Here is a 17,204-nt window from a genome sequence, read left to right as displayed (position 1 = left end):
TTACCTTCATTATATCTATGATCTTATGAAGAATTATCAAAGATTCTTAAAAAAAAAAAAAAAACCTAGTCTTTTTCTCTTAGAAGACAAAATAAACTTAATTTATGAGCAAGCCATTGGTGTGAAAGTGGGTTAAGAAGTATATATGCAACAAACAAACTGAAACTTAAGTTCAAAAAAATATGAAATAATCTAGGAGAGATGATGCCTTGTTTTTTCAACTAAAATGAGGTTCTAAAACTATAAAGAGCATAATTTAAAGTCACTTTAATTCCTTAATCTGTTGTTTTTTAAATTGCATTTATTTTTAACCTACTAAATTGTTTCTGGTGGTGCAGTGGTTAAGAGCTCAGCTGCTAATCACAGTTCAAATTCACCAGCTGCTTCTTGGAAACCATATGGGGCAGCTCTACAGTGTCCTTTATGGTCGCTATGAGTCAAAACCTACTCGATGGCAACAGGTTGCATTTGATTTTAAATTCCTTGGGGATTGCAAAGAACTAATAAAGTAATAATTTTAATTTTTTTAATTTTATGATATCAGAAATCTGGGGAGCTGAGTAGTTTTGAAGTTGTGGAATATAACATACTTTAGTCAAAGGTAGAATCTATGCATCATAAACAATGCATCCAATTTGTTATACAATTAATGATTTGCAAATAATATAAAAGTACACTTTCCTTACAGTGTGAAGTTTGTTTCATGGTCAAACCTAAGCAGGAAAGTCAAAATAAATTATGTTTCATTATTTTCAATTTTTAAATTTATTTTGAGTAATGCAGGTTCAAGGATAAGTTATTAAAGCGTGAAGTGAAAGTTAACTATGTACCCCACCTAACCCAAGGCATATTCCCCCAAAAGAAATTAATGTTGTTTCCACAAGTACATGGAAAATATGCCGTTACAGCATACAAATGAAATACTTTGTGTACAATGCTCTGCCACACAATCTATCGGTTTAATTAGCAATGTATCTTGATCATGCTTCCATATGAGTACATGTTTATTTGTGTAGGTCTGTTAAATGTATGAAATATTTGGTTAAGAAGTTTCTTAGTGATGATTATTAATGTTGTTTTTGAATTTTTTGTATGAAAATAGTGTTGTACATATATTTTTGGAAAGTCACGTAAGTATGCATGCAGGATAAACTCCAAGAAATGAAATTAGTGAAAGTTGGTTCAAAAGGTTTATACATTTTTAATTGTGAAAGTTAATAGCAAATTGCCTTCCAGAAAAAAAATTTACATGCCTCTACACAGATTATTCAACTGGGTTACACAGATTATGACATTGCCCATTTTCTCACATATGCACCAATATCGTTTTATAACAATCACTTAAATATATGCCAATATGTTAGGAGAAAAAAACAAAAAACTCAACTTTTCAACTTCCATTTCTTAATTGGAATAGGATTGAAATTATTTTCATCTGTGTTCATTGTTGTTTTTGGTGCCCTTGAGTTGATTTCGACTCATAGCGGCCCTATGTACCACATATGAAACACTGCCTGGTCCTGCGCCATCCTCACAATTGTTGTTATGCTTGAGCTCATTGTTGCAGCCACTGAGTCATATGTGTTTATGTATTTATTTTTCCTCAGAATGCCTTTTCATGATATTATCTCATGTTTTCTTTGTTCAAACATCCCTTATTTTCTTAGAGGAAAAAGCTAAAAATTATTTTACATTAAGAGAAGGAGTCTTTTTCTATGTGTATTAATTAATGGTTTGATTTGGATCCTGTTGTACTATGAGTTTATCCGTGACTGAATTTTATACTGAAATTCATGGCAAGTTCTTTTTCTCAAATCTTTTTTTCAGAATTTTTTGAAATTAACACCTGTGTTCATATTCTGAATTATAAAGTTTTTAAACTCAATTGTGACTTTGAAAGACACTCGTACAAATTATAATAGCACTTCTACAATGGCACTGTGAGGAGATCCACAGACCCATAATCCAATGAAACAACTACATTGTTGCTGTTAGATGTTCTGGCGTCAGTTCTGACTCATAGTGACCCAGTGTACAACAGAGCAAACACTGCCTGCTCCTGCGCTATCCTCACAATCATTGGTATGTTTGAGCCCGTTGTTGCAGCCAGTGTCAATATATCTCACTGGGGATTCTTCCTCTTTTTCTTGACCCTCTACTTTACCAAGTATGATGTCCCTCCTGATAACATGTCCAAAGTACTGAGACAAAGTCTCACCATCCTTGCTTCCAAGGAGCATTCTGGCTGTACTTCTTACAAGACAGATTTCTTTGTTCTTCCGGCAGTCCATGCTATATTCAATATTCTTTGTCAAAACCATAATTCAAAGGCATCAATTATTCTTCGTTCTTCCTTATGCATTGTCCAACTTTTGCATGCATATAAGGTAATTACAAATACAATGACTTGAGTCAGGGGCGTGTTAATCCTCAAAGTGACTTCTTTTCAACAACTTAAAGAGTTCTTTTGCAGCAGATTCACTGGATACAATATGTTGTTAGATTTCTTAAATGCTGCTTTCATAGGCATTCATTGAGGATTCAAGTAAAATGAAATCCTTGACAACTTCAATCTTTCTTTGTGATATGTTGATTATTGGTCCAGCTGTGAGAATTTTTGTTTTATGATGAGGCATAATCCATAGTGAAGGCTGCAGTCTTTGTTCTTCATCATTAAGTGCTTCAAGTCCTCTTCACTTTCAGCGAGCAAGGCTGTGTCATCTGCATACTGTAGGTGGGTAATGAGTCTTCCTTCAATCTTGATGCAGCATTCTTCTTCATATAGGCCAGCTTCTCAGATTATTTCCTCAGCATACAGATTGAATAGGTATAGTGAAAGGATACAACTGTGATACACACCTTTCCTGATTTTAAAGCGTGCAGTATCCCGTTGTTCTGTTTAAACAACTACTTCTTGATCTATGTACAGGTTCTTCATGAGCACAGTAAAGTGTTCCGGAATTCTCATTCTTCACAATGTTACCCATGATTTGTTATTATCTACACAGTCAAATGCTTTTGCACAGTCAATAAAACACAACTAAATATCTTTCTAGTATTTTCTGCTTTCAGCCAAGATCCATCTGATACCAGCAATGATATACCTCATTCCACATCCTCTTCTGAATCCAGCTGGAATTTCTGGCAGTTCCTTATCGATGTACTGCTGCAGTCACTTTTTTAATTATCCTCAGTAAAATTTTATTTGTGTATGATATTAATTACATTGTTCGATAATTTCTGCATTCTGTTGGATCACCTTTCGTCCTTTTCTTCTTTCTTTTTTCTAGGGAGAAACAACTATAATTTCTGAAAATTTGAACAATAACATTTAAAAATCTTTTAAAATTGACTTAATGGCGTATGACAAATAAATATTTCCTCAAGAAAATCAACTAAATCTTGTTAAGAAGAGTGAGAATCAGCAGCACTGGTGTGATGACTCAATTCCTACCACCCTCCATCTCAGCTTGATAAAAGCTCCAAATCAGGCACAGATTCCTCTCCCTTCAGTTCCCAGTCAAGGGATATGGTAATTCACCAGGAGGGGCAGGTTGTCAGCATTTGTTATTACCTCCAGCTCTGAATGGCTAAGGGTAAATCCCTGATGAGTGTGGCCCTGAAGTTAAGGGCTCTTCTCCTCCACCCAGGCATCACGTATAGAGTGGAAGAGGTACCACAGGTATTTCGGGCCAAGAATACTGGGATCTCAATAACGCTCCCCCAAGTTCACTTGTAAGGTAGAGGCCCAAAGTTGGGAAAGGCAAGCAGAAAAGATGGGAGGCCACCACTCCAGGCCAGCACTCTACTACAAAGAAATGATACCATTCACACTCAACGTCTTTGCAGCAGTAGCCCAAAGCTTTTGCAGGGGCAGAGAAAATCCATAACATCAGAGACCTCAGAATCTCTGCCCAAAGGAACTGACTTTATCTGAAACAGAGTGTGGTAAAGTTTAAACCTAAAGGAGATTTTTCATCATAAGCAATTAAAAGGAAGCTGGAAGTCCTATGAGAGCAGCATACTAAATTGTAGGCCAGTTAGTTTACCAGAGAGATCAAAGGAAAAAGCTAAGAAAAGGCCCTCTGGGGCCATGTCATTGTTAGGTGTCATAGATTTGATTCTGACTTATAGCAACCCTATGTACAAGAGAATAGAACACCACCCCATCCCATACCATAACAAGCCTCAGAAAGTAGCCTCAAAAACTATCCCTTCAGAACTGGATTAGACTGTGGAGCAATTTATACCCCATGGCTTTGTGAAAAACAATAAATCAAATCAGCCGGCAATTAGGGTCGCTATGAGTCAGAATTGACTCGACTTGATGGCAGTGGCTTTTCTTGGTGGGTTTATTTGTCTAACAGCTGTGTGGAAACCCTGGTGGTGTAGTGGTTAAGTGCTATGGCTGCTAACCAAAGGTTGGCAGTTCGAATCCACAAGGCACTCCTTGGAAACTCTATGGGGCAGTTCTACTCTGTCCTATAGGGTCGCTATGAGTTGGAATCAACTCAACGGCACTGGGTTTGGTTTTGGGTTTATGATACCAAATGAAGTAGACAGATTAACAGAGAAATCAGGAAAAGATAATCAAAGAGGGCCCTGCTAAAACCACTGTCATCCCATGGTGCCTTTGAATGTTCCCAAGGCCTCCAAGGACTGACATCAGAGGCTTCATACTATAGGGGAAATTGTTATTCTTAGTTGCCATCAAGCTGGTTCCAACTCAGAGTTGGTTCCAACATACACACACACGCACACACACACATATATATATAAGTTGAAAAAAGAAAAAAAAAAACCTATTACTGTTGAGTCGATTCTGACTTAGAGCTATCCTGTTGGACAGAGTAGAACTGCTCCATAAAGTTTCCAAGGAGTGCCTGGTGTCTTCGAACTGCTGAACTTTTGGTTAGCAGCCATAGCACTTAACCACTACACCACCAGGGTTTCCATATATGTGTATATAAACATGACACAAAAAGAACAGGAAATTGTGACCCATATACAGCAAGAAGAGTGGGCAACAGAAGCTACCAGATGTCAAATGCAGCAGACAATGACTTCAAAACAGCCATTATAAATATGTTCAAAGAAAATCATGCTTAAAGAGATAAAGGAAGGTATAACAATGGCTCACCAAACACAGAATGTCCTTAAGGAGATGTTGTTGTTGATATTAGGTGTCACTGAGTCAGTTCCAACTCATAGCTACCCTATGTACAACAGAACAAACCCTGCCCAGTCCTATGCCACCCTTATGATCATTATTATGCTTGAGCCCATTCTTGTAGTCACTGTGTCAAACCATCTTATGGATGGTCTTCCTCTTTTTCAGCGACATCTACTTTACTAATCATGATGTCTTTCTCTAGGGACTGGTCCTTCCTGATAACATGTCCAAAGTATGTGAGACAAAGTCTCACCATCCTTGCTTCTAAGGAGCATTCTGGCTGTACTTCTTCTATCTTTAAAGATATAGAAGTCCTAAGAACCAAATATTTATTCTGAAGTTGTGAAGTATAATAGGTGAAATAAAAATTTCAACAGAGATCCTCAATAATAGATTTGAACTAGCAGAAGAAAAATCAATGAACTTGAAGATAGATCAATACAGATTATACAATCCAAAGAACAGAGAGAAAAAACAAAATGGACAAAAATAAACTGTCTCAGGCAAAAGCAAGCCATCAGTAAGTGAACAATACACATTAACAGGAGTTCTAGAAGGAGAGGAGAAGGAAAGAAAGCAAAAAAAAAAAAAATTCAAAGATGTAACTGCTGAAAACTTACCACATTTGATTGAAAACATTAGTCTACATATCCAAGAAGCTCTTTTCACTGAGTAGGATAAATGCAGAGATCCATAGCCAGATATATCATAGTAAAAATGCTGAAACTCAAAGGCAAAGAGAAAATTTTGACAGCAACAAAGAAAAATGGCTTGTCACATACAAAAGATCACCAGTAAGATTGATCTGATGCCTCATCAGAAACAATGGAGGCCAGAATGCAGTGAAATGGCATTTTTCAATTGCTGAAAGGAAACAAAATTGTCAACCAGAAATCTTATATCCAGAGAAACTGTCTTTGCAAAATCAAATAAAGGCCCTCCTAGATAAATAAAAAACCATGGCCATTGAGCTGATTCCAACTCATAGCAACCCTGTACCAGGGCTTCTTATAGTTGGTTCTGACTCATAGCAACCCTATAGTAGTAGACCTTTACAGCATAAGAGTCTGATTCCCTTTTCATTATTCATTGTTAATACATTCTGTTTTGTTTTGTTTTCTAGATCAACTATTTGTAGGAGATTCATATTGGAGAGGAGGCAAGTCCTTGTTCTAGGTTAGCAAAAATATTGCTTATGACCCAGGTTAAAAGTGTATGGGAGCTGTTTTGGCCTTTACTTCATCTCAACCAACTGAGCTTTTCTGCTGGAAGCCATCTGTAAGGCAAAGTCTTCTCTCCACTCTATAAACAGAAGACTACATTTTTCAAAAGCAGTGTACCTCCATGATTACTAGTTCCGCTTTCCTAGACACCATACAGAGATCCAAAATAATTTATATTGATAGCCTTCATTCCCTGTTCCTGTTGCTGTAGTAAGAGACAGTTGACTTTATACTCCAAAGAGATCTTTTTCTGTTATTTTTGAGTTCAGTAGTGATGGATGCACTCATCTTAAGCCTCCCTCTTTGACCTTCACTACTTTCAGAAATCAGTATTTGCCAAATCTGGTTTTCAAGCGTATCTTAGATTATTTTGCTTTTTGTTCTCATTAATATTGGGTTTATTTCTGAGAGAAGAATGGGAAAAGAAGTTATTGTATTCAACCATAAGAACACTGGAATTTTTATATTTCATTGATGATTGTTCCTTAAGATTCCTTCAGGCCTAATGTGTTCTAATGTCCCTACAGAGTAACCTCTCCAGCAAAAGAACCTAGTGGACATTTTTAGAAAAACCATATCTATTTTATGGCAGTGCAGCTTTATTGGGTTACATTGTATAGCATTTTATGAATAGAAGTAAAAGGCAACATTTCAAAATTCTACACTCTGCTTGTAGGTGTATCAAATCATTACCACTGGTATTTCTGTTACTTTTTTATCCACGGCATTTTTTTTTTCTCCTCTGATCTATTTGGGAGATTGCAGCTAGGAACATTCACTGCCAAATATGCTGCTCTATGCAGAAATTCTAAATAACTTTGTCAATAAAATGTCTTTCAAGACTTCAGATCACTAATAAGAAGATATGTTCAATTAAAAAACAAGGCATGAAGTTAGAAGATAAAGACTTGTCTGTTTCATCTGTACTGTTTATTACTTGTTCACACTTGGCTTGGCCCATAATTCCAATTACACTTAGTTTTCATCCAAATAAAAAAGGAATAATACCATCTACCAAAAATGTTGAAGAATCAAAAAGACATTATGTACCAAAAAAAAAAAGTGTTGACTGATAAAGCACAAAATAATTAAAATCATTACAATTATTTTCATTCATATTAGCATCATTTATAATAAGGGTAACAGTAATGGTTATTCAAAGTTAATTAAAGTAGCTAACTGTGGAAACTGATAGCTTATGTTCAAGGAGAATTTTTTGATTTGCTTTGCTTGTTTCTGTATTTCTGGGTAATCATCAGGATACATTAACTGGTTTTGAGATACTCAAAGTCCCCAAGTATTTTATCATTGCTCAAAAATTTTGTCATTTCTCTCAAGAGAAAAATAATTAGTTACGATTCACATCACAATGCGTCTCCTTGAATTCTTCAAGCAGGGAGACAAGAGCATTATTATTTGGGCCTTTGAACTGGGAGAGGTGAGAGGCAGAAGAACCTCTTTGGACAGGCAAGAAGTTTCACTGTGACAAGTGGGCAGAAGTGGGAGTAGTCTAGGAATATTGCTGCTTGGTTAAGACTGAATGAAGAATAACCATCTCTTATTCTAGAAAATAAATATCCTTTCACCTTCAGGATTGTTCTTGGCTGAATCATCAGCACTGAAAAGTTTACTCAGCTGAATTAGGGTAAGTGGGGAGAAATTAAGTTGTCTTTGATAATATTATTAGAGGTTTGTTTATGCAGTGATTTGCATACAACTTTCTTGCTTTCATACCGATTTTTCTTGCTACAATAGTATATAGGGCATTGGTTAATCAGTATGTTAACATCTTTTGCATTAAAGATGCTAAAAATTCAAATGGCCATTCCTCTTTACTCACGTGTTCATGATTACTTCTTTACCCTCATGATCTATTTTAAGAAATGTTAGTAAGAGCCTACTAGGTACTTGAAAAGGTCCCTGGGGCAATTCAAATGGATTGTCCTTGATGGCTAACCTAAAGGTTGGCAATTCGAACTCACTCAGTAGTACTGGGGAAGAAAAGACCTGGAGATCTACTTCTGCTACTATTACAACCAAGAAAAGTCTATGAAGCAGTTCTACTCTGTAACACATTGAGTGAAAGAAGCAGTACATTTCTTGGAGGAGTAAAACTCATGGATTCAGTGTTGAACTATAATGTGTGAAATGACTTTTAAACCTATGTGCTTATGTGAAATTAGGACTTAAACCTATGTGTTCATGTTGAGTATGCTGGTAAAATTATGCATCTGGTAATAGAGTAGGAATGTGAAATGAATAAAAATAGATGGCAGCTATCTATCCAAAGCTAGTAACTGAAGCTACAAAATGAAGGCAATCAATGAAACAAAGGGTAAAGCAGATATCTGATTAGAGAAATTTGGAGATGGAGAGAGGGAAGGCAGTGAAATGAATGTTAGAGAAATAAGTGGTAGAGTAAAGGAAAGTGAAAAAGAAAAGTGAACTCAAAACAAGTTCTAATGGAGGTTCATGATACTGCTTTGAAAGAGAAGAAAATTATTTCAAAAATAAGATATTGGTCAGCGTTGCTCTATGGCACATATAAGCTTAAGCAGTTAAGATAACTGAAAAAAAGATTATTAGTTTAAGAAGTTAGTGCCACCTTTGTCTTTGAGGTAATATTTTTTAAATAATGTATATGACAGAAGACATACGGTATTTTTGAAGATATCATATGAGTTGTGTTTTAGGGAGAAACTTCTCTTTCAGAGTTTAATAAAGGGGACAGGTGAGGATCACAGAGTCACTTTGAAAACGGCAAATATTTACTGGCAACCTTCTCTATGCCTACATCTGGGATTAGTCACTAGGGGTACAAGTAGGGCAATAACATTTCTTGAAGAGGCTTAACATTTTGACTGCAATGTTATTAGAATTGAGTAGTTTTATAGAATGAGGGAAAGCTGAAAATGAGTAGTAGAAACTCAGTATAAAATTAAAAAAGGGATGAATTTATGGAGAACAGGCACCTAAACTATGTTGGACTCATAAAATTAGTAAAATTCCCTCTTTTCTCAGAATCTAATAGAATTAACCACACTCTGGTGGCATAGGTTTTAAGTGCTGTGGCTGCTAACCAAAAGGTCAGCAGTTTGAATCCACCAGGCACTTCTTGGAAGCTCTATGGGGCAGTTCTACTCCTTCCTATAGGGTCACTATGAGTTGGAATCGACTTGAGGGCAATGGGTACGTACATAATCTAAAAGAATTTCACCACATTTAATCAATCTTTATGCTGAGCAAATAATCCAAGAAGCTGGACTAATGAAAAAGAACACAGCACCAGGATTGGAGAAAGTCTCATTAACAACCTGCAATATGATGATAACTTGCTGAAAGTAAAGAGGATTTGAAGCACTTACTGATGAAGATCAAAGACTACAGCCTTCAGTATGGATTACATCTCAACATAAAGAAAACAAAAATCCTTACAACTAGACCAATAAGCAACATCACGACAAACAGATAAAATGTTGAAGTTGTCAAGGACTTCATTTTACTTGGATTCACGATCAACTCCCATGGAAGCAGTAGTCAAGAAATAAAATGATGTGTTGCACTTGGACAAAACTGCTTCAAAAGACCCCTTTAAAGTGTTCAAAACCAAAGGCATCACTTCGAGGAATAAGGTGTGCCTGACCCAAGCCATGGTATTTTCAATCACCTTATATGCATGTGAAAGCTGGACAATGAACAAGGAAGACCAAAGAAAAAATGATGCCTTTGAATTATGATGTTGGGGAAGAATATTGAATACACCATGGACTGCCAGAAGAACAAACAAATCTGCCTTGGAAGAAGTACAGCCAGAATGTTCCTTAGAAGAGAGGGTGTTTAAACTTCGTCTCAGTACTTCAGATACGTTGTCAGGAGGGACCAGTCCCTGTCATGCTTGGGATATAGAGAGTCCGCAAAAAAGAGGAAGACCCTTGATGAGATGAATTGACTCAGTGGCTGCAACATGGGGTCAAACATAGCAATGATTGTGAGGGTGGTTCAGGACCAGGCAGTATTTTGTTCTGTTGTACATAGGGTTGCTATGAGTCAGAACCTACTCAATGGCACCTAACAACAATGACAACAATATACGTATTCTATCATGTCATCTCATCGGAATCAACTCGACGGCATTGGGTTTGGTTTGGTTTTTATCATGTCATCTGCATGTAATGACAATTTATTTTTTCCTTTCTAATGATTTTCTTTTTAGGTTTATTTATTTATTTCATTGCATTAACCAATGAGTAAATAGATGCAATAGGAAAAATAAAACTTGGAATCATTTTATGTGCACCCATTATGGGGTGCACCTACTGCCAAAGGTGCCTTCTTTGCAGAAACCAAGAATTTCATGGTTATTAAAATGTATTTGAAAGCTTAGATTATAAATAAGTACATGCACTAGAAAAAATAAAACTTGGAATCATTATTATATGTAGGTTTGCATGCCTCACCTGTATTGTCCATTACCTGCATTACGTTGTGATAATCTATAGCTTCTAGACATACAGTGCTCTTCCATATGAAAGAGAATAAAGATACCTACCTCATAAAAGTATTTTATTGATGAAAGAAAATATAAAAATGTATTGTGACTTGTAAAACACTATTGTAATTGTTTAACTCATATTAACATAATTTGTAATAAAAATCAGAGTTTCTAGGTGATACAAACACTGAACCCACTTGGCTGCTGATTTCAGGTTGGCTGTCACAATCATGTAGGATCCCAATGACAAGAGGGACACTTCAGAAGAAAGGCCTGGTGATCTACTTCCAGAAAATCAGCCTTTGAAAACCCTATGAAGTAGTTCTATTCTGGCACACATCTGGCTGCCATGAGTCACAATTGACTCAATGGCAACTGTGTGTGTTCATGGTGTATAATAACAATCATGATTATTTTAATTTTCACACAAATTGAGAAGTCAATTAACAATGGCTATTCATAACATTTCTTCTGGGAGATTTTTAGAGACTTTTTTCTACCCTGGGTAATTTTGCAGACTCAACATATTTCATCATTGTTGTTTAAGGAACATTACCTGCTAATCTTTCACATTGAAGATGTTTCCCTACAAAATCATATAAATAGTAGAATTCTTTTTAGATGGACCCATTACTGGGTCAGTTGAGAGGCAAGGACTGCCTCCAGCCACAATCATGTAGAATCCCAGTGACAGGTGACAGAAATGGCATAAGTAATGAAGAACTTCCTTTTTGATCTTGATTAGTTACAAAGAGGAGAAAACATTTCCTACTTTATAAAAGTTAGAATTGTTTTGTTTTGTTTTTCTCCAGAGTAATCCTTGATTAAGTCATCAGCATGGAAGAGTCCACTAAGCTTAATAGGGTAAGCAGGGGAAGAAATTATGTTGTCTTGAAAATATTTTATAGGATTCTTAAATTCAAACAAAAAAATTGTATAAAATTAAGGACCATCTAGGTCAATTGTCATGACATAGTTCATAAAGAAAATGTCCTACATCCTACTTTAATGAGTAGCATCTGTGGTCTTAAAAGCTGGTAAGCAGCCATCTAAGATATATTTATTGGTCCCATCCTGTCCCGAGTAAAGGAGAATGAAGAAAACAAAAGATATAAGGAAAATATTAGTCCAAGAGACTAATATAGTAGATGAATCACAGTCTCCACTAGTCTGAGCCCAGAAGAACTAAATAGTGCCTGGCTACCACCACCTACTTCTCTGACAGGGATCATAGTAGAGGGTTCCTGACAGAGCAGGAGAAAAACGTAGAACAAAATTCAAATTCACAAAAAAAGACCAGATTTATTGGGCTGAGGGACTGGAGGAACCCCCGAGACTATGGCCCCCAGAAACACCCTTCTAATTCAGAACTGAAGCCACTCCCAAAGTTCATCTTTCAACCAAAGATCAGAGAGGCCCATAAAACAAATAATAACACAGATGAGGAACGCACTTCTTAGATCAATCAAGTATACATGACCAAGTGGGCAACACCCGCCCAAAAACAAAGATGAGAAGGCAGGAAGGAATAGGAAAACTGGGCGAATGAATTTAGAGACCCCCAAGGAAAGAGAAAGAGAAGAGTGCTGGTATATTGCAAGGATTGCAACCAATGTCACAAAACAATCTGCATATAAATTTTTTAATGAGAAACAAATTTGCCCTGTAAACTTTCACCTAAAAATTTCCCTTTTTTTTGTCTGTACATAAAATCTTTTGGATTTTATACCAATTTTCCTTCTTTCAAAGTCTGGGAAAATAAAAACCAACCCAACTTGATTTCTAATGAAATGTAGATCTAAAATGAAAATGAGTATTTGTTTTTAATATATACCAAACAAATTCATAAATTCATTTTAACAAACATTTATTATGAGCCTAGTAGTTGTTTTATAAGGCATCTACATGAATAAAAAGTTTATAAGTGTGTGAAAGAGTTATAAAAAGGTTTATTTTAAGACATAAAATATAATTAATTCAATTTTGTGTATATGTGATATGGGAGACAACAGTTGGAAACTCTAGTAGAAATGCCCAGCAATTAGCTAAGACTGTAAATCTATAGATACAAGAGTGGGTCAGAAGAAATACTATGGTTAGTTACGAGTAAAATTAGTAACTGAAGCCATAGTAGTAGAGGAAATGAGTAAGGAAGAAGGAGATTATAGAACTTTGGAGATGGACACAGGTGAAAGAAGGAAAGGAATGGAAAATGCAGTGGAAAAAATGCTAGTGATACACCAACTAAAAAGAAGTATATATGAAGGCAGAGGGCAGCTCCAATACAGGAGGTATTGGCCTGCAGCCGAGAAGTCAAGAAGAAAAGAAGTTTAGAAGATACACTGGTTTAGAAACTAGGAACACATTTATGTGCTTGAGAGACCATTTTTGGTTAAGAATTTGGAATGGAGTTTTAAAGAGATACTACTTATTTTTTAAATATAAAGGGAAAGAGATGCTGTTATCAAAGTTTCTTTTAACAAATATTGGTTCATTGAATGTTTTCTCTGCACTAATCCTGAGGAGAATCATTAGGGATATAAACACAAAAATAATATACTTCCCTTCTTAAAAAGTTTAACACTAAAAGCGAGTTTTCTAGAACCAGTTTCTCTGTGTGTGTGTGTGTGTTTGTGTGTGTGTAGACTGAGGGAAAGGGAAAAAATGATTAGATTATTAGAGATTGACTATAAAAAATGGATACACAGTAAAAAAAGAACTACTCCATAGGAGATGGGGGAAAAAAAACAGTTGCTATCAACTTGATTTCAACTCATGTCAATCCCATGTGTGTCAGACTAGAACTGTACTCCGTAGAATTTTCAGTCAAATGATTTCTCAGAAGTAGATTGCCAGGCTTTTCTTCCCAGGCACCTTTGAATGGGTTCAAACCCCCAACTTCTGCTTCACAGCTGAGCCTGTTAACCTTTTGTACCATTCAGGGACTCCCCACAGGAGATGTACAAGATGAAGTCAAACATGCAGATGGAAAGATAGCATTTACAATGAAAGAGTTATGTTGCTGATTCTGGGGGTTGGGAATGCAGATAATATCTAGAAATACAAGTTTTGAGATGGAAGGAAAGAGTTTCAATGTGAAAACATAAGGAAGAATATTCAGATAACATAGTGAATGTGGGTAGCAGGATTGAACTTATCCAGCTTAAGTATTAGAAAAAGGGCATAACAAGAGTCATAGGGTCTGTACTTCCTATGAACTGTTTGATAAGATGCAATAATTTGTTATAAATTCCCAGCCCCCACTCCCGGAATCCTTATCATTAAAAGAGAAGTCCATCCAGTTTCACCCAGACATTTTACTCAAGATTTTCTTATGAGAATTTTGCAGATTTTTGCCTTGCCGTAGAAGTAGACGAAAGTGTATTTCTAAACCTGAAAGTGATTAAGAGTATGGACCTTATAGTAAAATGTCCTGGGAATAAATCTTAGACCTAGTTGAATAAACAGACAGAAAATGGAATGATGATATTTTGAGTTTTTTTCCCTAACTATATATACAAGTATACTATAGTTTATAAATATATTCACTGTATCTTCCAATATGCTGATATTTTCACAGCTGATATTACGAAACAGGAAAAAATGATCAATAAAAGTTACTTTGGTGGATTTATCCTCCTTGGATTCTCTGGACTGCCTCAGCTAGAGATGATCATCTTTGGGGTTGTCTTTTTCTTCGACACCATTGCCTTGACAGGAAATACAGCCATCATCCTGTTGCCATTATGGGATGAACGTCTCCAAACCCCCATGTACTTTTTCCTCAGAAATCTGGCCATCTTAGATCTCTGTTATACCACAAATATAGTCCCACAGATGTTGGTCAATGTCTGGGGTAAAGACAAGAAAATAACCTTTGGTGGCTGTACCTTTCAACTTTTCACTGATGTGGCACTATGTACAGTTGAATGTATACTTCTAGCTGTGATGTTTTATGACCGGTTCAATGCTGTCTACAAACCTCTACACTATGTGACCATAAGGAACCCCCAGCTCTGTCAAGGCCTGGTGGCCATGACTTGGGGAATTGGGATCACTAATTGCATGATCTTTTCTCTTTATGCCATGAGCCTCCCTCGATGTGGAAACCACCATCTGGATCACTATTTTTGTGATATCCCTGTGATGGTCAAGATTGCATGTGTAGACACCACAGCCATGGAGGAAACTTTATTTGCATTGTGTTTTTTTATTTTCCTTGCACCACTTCTCCTTATCCTAGTTTCGTATGGCTTCATTGTTATAGCTGTACTCAAAATTAAATCTGTAACAGGAAGACAAAAAGCTTTTGGAACCTGTTTTTCCCATCTCATTGTGGTATCCATCTTCTATGGGACTGTTATCTACATGTACATACAAGCAGAAAACAGTTCTTCTCAGTATGAGGGTAAACTTCTCAGTATCTTTTATTCTGTTGTAACTCCCAGCTTAAACCCACTGATCTATACACTAAGGAATAAAGAGATCAAGGGAGCAATAAAGAGGCTAACTGGAAAAGAAAAAGTTCCTGTAGAAACAGCAGGACACTAACATCTTTCTACCACAAATTTCCAGTACATAAATTGGTTCTATCTAACTTTTAGATTAGGAGCCTTGGTGACACAGTGGTTAAGAGTTCAACTGCTAACCCAAAGGTTGGTGGCTTGAACCCATCCAGCATCTCTAAGGGAGAAAGACCTGGTGATCTGTTTTCATAAAGATTACAGCTTAGAAAAACCTTTGAGGCAATTCTTCTTTGTCACACAGGGTCTATGAGTCAGAATCTCCCGTACATAACAACAGCCTTTAGTTATACACAACTTATTTTGTAGTTATTTCGTAGTCATCACCTGAGAGAGAGAAAAAAAAATACCTAAACATTTTGCTTATAATATTTTAGCCTCTATATCTCTCATTGTCAACTGTCGATCCTTTAAAAAAATAAATAAATAAAAATGTATTTCAATGTCACTAGTTATCATCTCTCACAGTTTTTCTACAGCTGTGGCTATAAAGCAGTTTCCATGGAGCCCAAGGGTTGTATTAATGCATAGGGGGAGGAGCATTCTACAAAAGTTTGATTCAAACTATTATTTACTAAATATTGAGTATTCCATGAATTGCCAGGAGCCCTGGTGGCATAGTGGTTAAGAGATCGTCTACCAAACAAAAAGTTGGCAGTTCAAAGCAACCAGTCACTTCTCGGAAACACTATGGGGCAGTTCTCCTCTGTCCTATAGGGTCACTACAAGTTGGAATTGACTTGACAATAATGGGTATGGGGTATGGGCGTGTACTGTCACAAGAATGAATAAATCTCTCTTGGAAGAAGTATAACTAGAATGCTCCCTAGAAGGGAGGATGGGAAAACTTCATCTTACATACTTTAGTCTTGTTATTAGGAGGGACCAGTCCCAGGAGAAGGACATCATGCTTGGTAATGTACAGGGTCAGTGAAAAAGGGGAAGACCCTCAACGAGATGGACAGATACAGTGGCTGAAACAATGGGCTCAAACATAGCAACAACTGTGAGGATGGTGCAGGACAGGGCAGTGTTTTGTTCTATTGTACATAAGTTCACTACAAATTGGAACGACTTGATGGCACCTAAGACAACAACAAAATCTTTATACTATCATTATCCTGCAACAAAAATACATAAGTTCAATATTCTATGTTTAAATTTTTCCTTATGACAGACAAATCTGTTCCTATTAAGATTAAATCATTTTTGTGCTGATCCCAAACACTCCTGCCATCTCTGCCTACTTTAAAATAATCCTGTCCTATAGGGTTGCTAGGGTTTGGTTTGGTTTTTGTTTTTCATATACCAAATGATTTGACTAAAATATATTTCTTTTGGAGCTATTATATTCATGAATCAAGGCTTTCGCAAGGTAATGTTATGAAAATAAAGTGTAGTAGTAAGTTGGATACCAAGGCTAATATGATTACAATGTTACAAAGTCAACCTTGGTATCAAATTTTTGTGTTCATCCAACAGGTTCATAAATGGGTAGTGAGTAAGTGTGACATATTTTTTAACTCTTTTTTAAGGCCAGCATGATCTTGAATAAGGATATTATTCCTTCCTTTATAAGGATATTACAAGTAGGGAAAATTGTACACCAATGTCTCTCAAAAATCCTTAAAAAAACTTTAGCATATCAAATCCTGAAATAAAGAAAAAAACTAATACATTTCAACCAAGTGGGTTTACTTCAACTATGTAAGGTAGATTAACATTTGAAAAATCAATCACCACATTATTCCATTACTGAAATCCATGACATTGATAGCATAAAAGTGAAAAAT

General features: G+C 36.1%; 1 protein-coding gene across 1 annotated transcript; it reads left to right on the top strand.

The window, feature by feature from the left end:
- The first annotated feature begins 14,491 nt into the window (after window positions 1-14,491).
- On the top strand, window positions 14,492-15,439 carry LOC135232803 (olfactory receptor 2W1-like). Its single transcript, XM_064293947.1, has one exon. The coding sequence runs from the start codon at window positions 14,492-14,494 to the stop codon at window positions 15,437-15,439; it is 948 nt and encodes a 315-aa protein (XP_064150017.1).
- Window positions 15,440-17,204: the final 1,765 nt, after the last annotated feature.

The sequence above is a fragment of the Loxodonta africana genome, chromosome 1 (assembly GCF_030014295.1).
Source record: "Loxodonta africana isolate mLoxAfr1 chromosome 1, mLoxAfr1.hap2, whole genome shotgun sequence".
Lineage (NCBI taxonomy): Eukaryota > Metazoa > Chordata > Mammalia > Proboscidea > Elephantidae > Loxodonta > Loxodonta africana.
Note: the sequence above shows the minus strand (reverse complement) of the source record. Positions and strands in the feature narration are given on the sequence as shown.

Bases quoted from the DNA above. Each gene is read 5' to 3' on its own strand.
- LOC135232803 (XM_064293947.1), top strand. From the start codon at position 14,492: ATGATCAATAAAAGTTACTTTGGTGGATTTATCCTCCTTGGATTCTCT.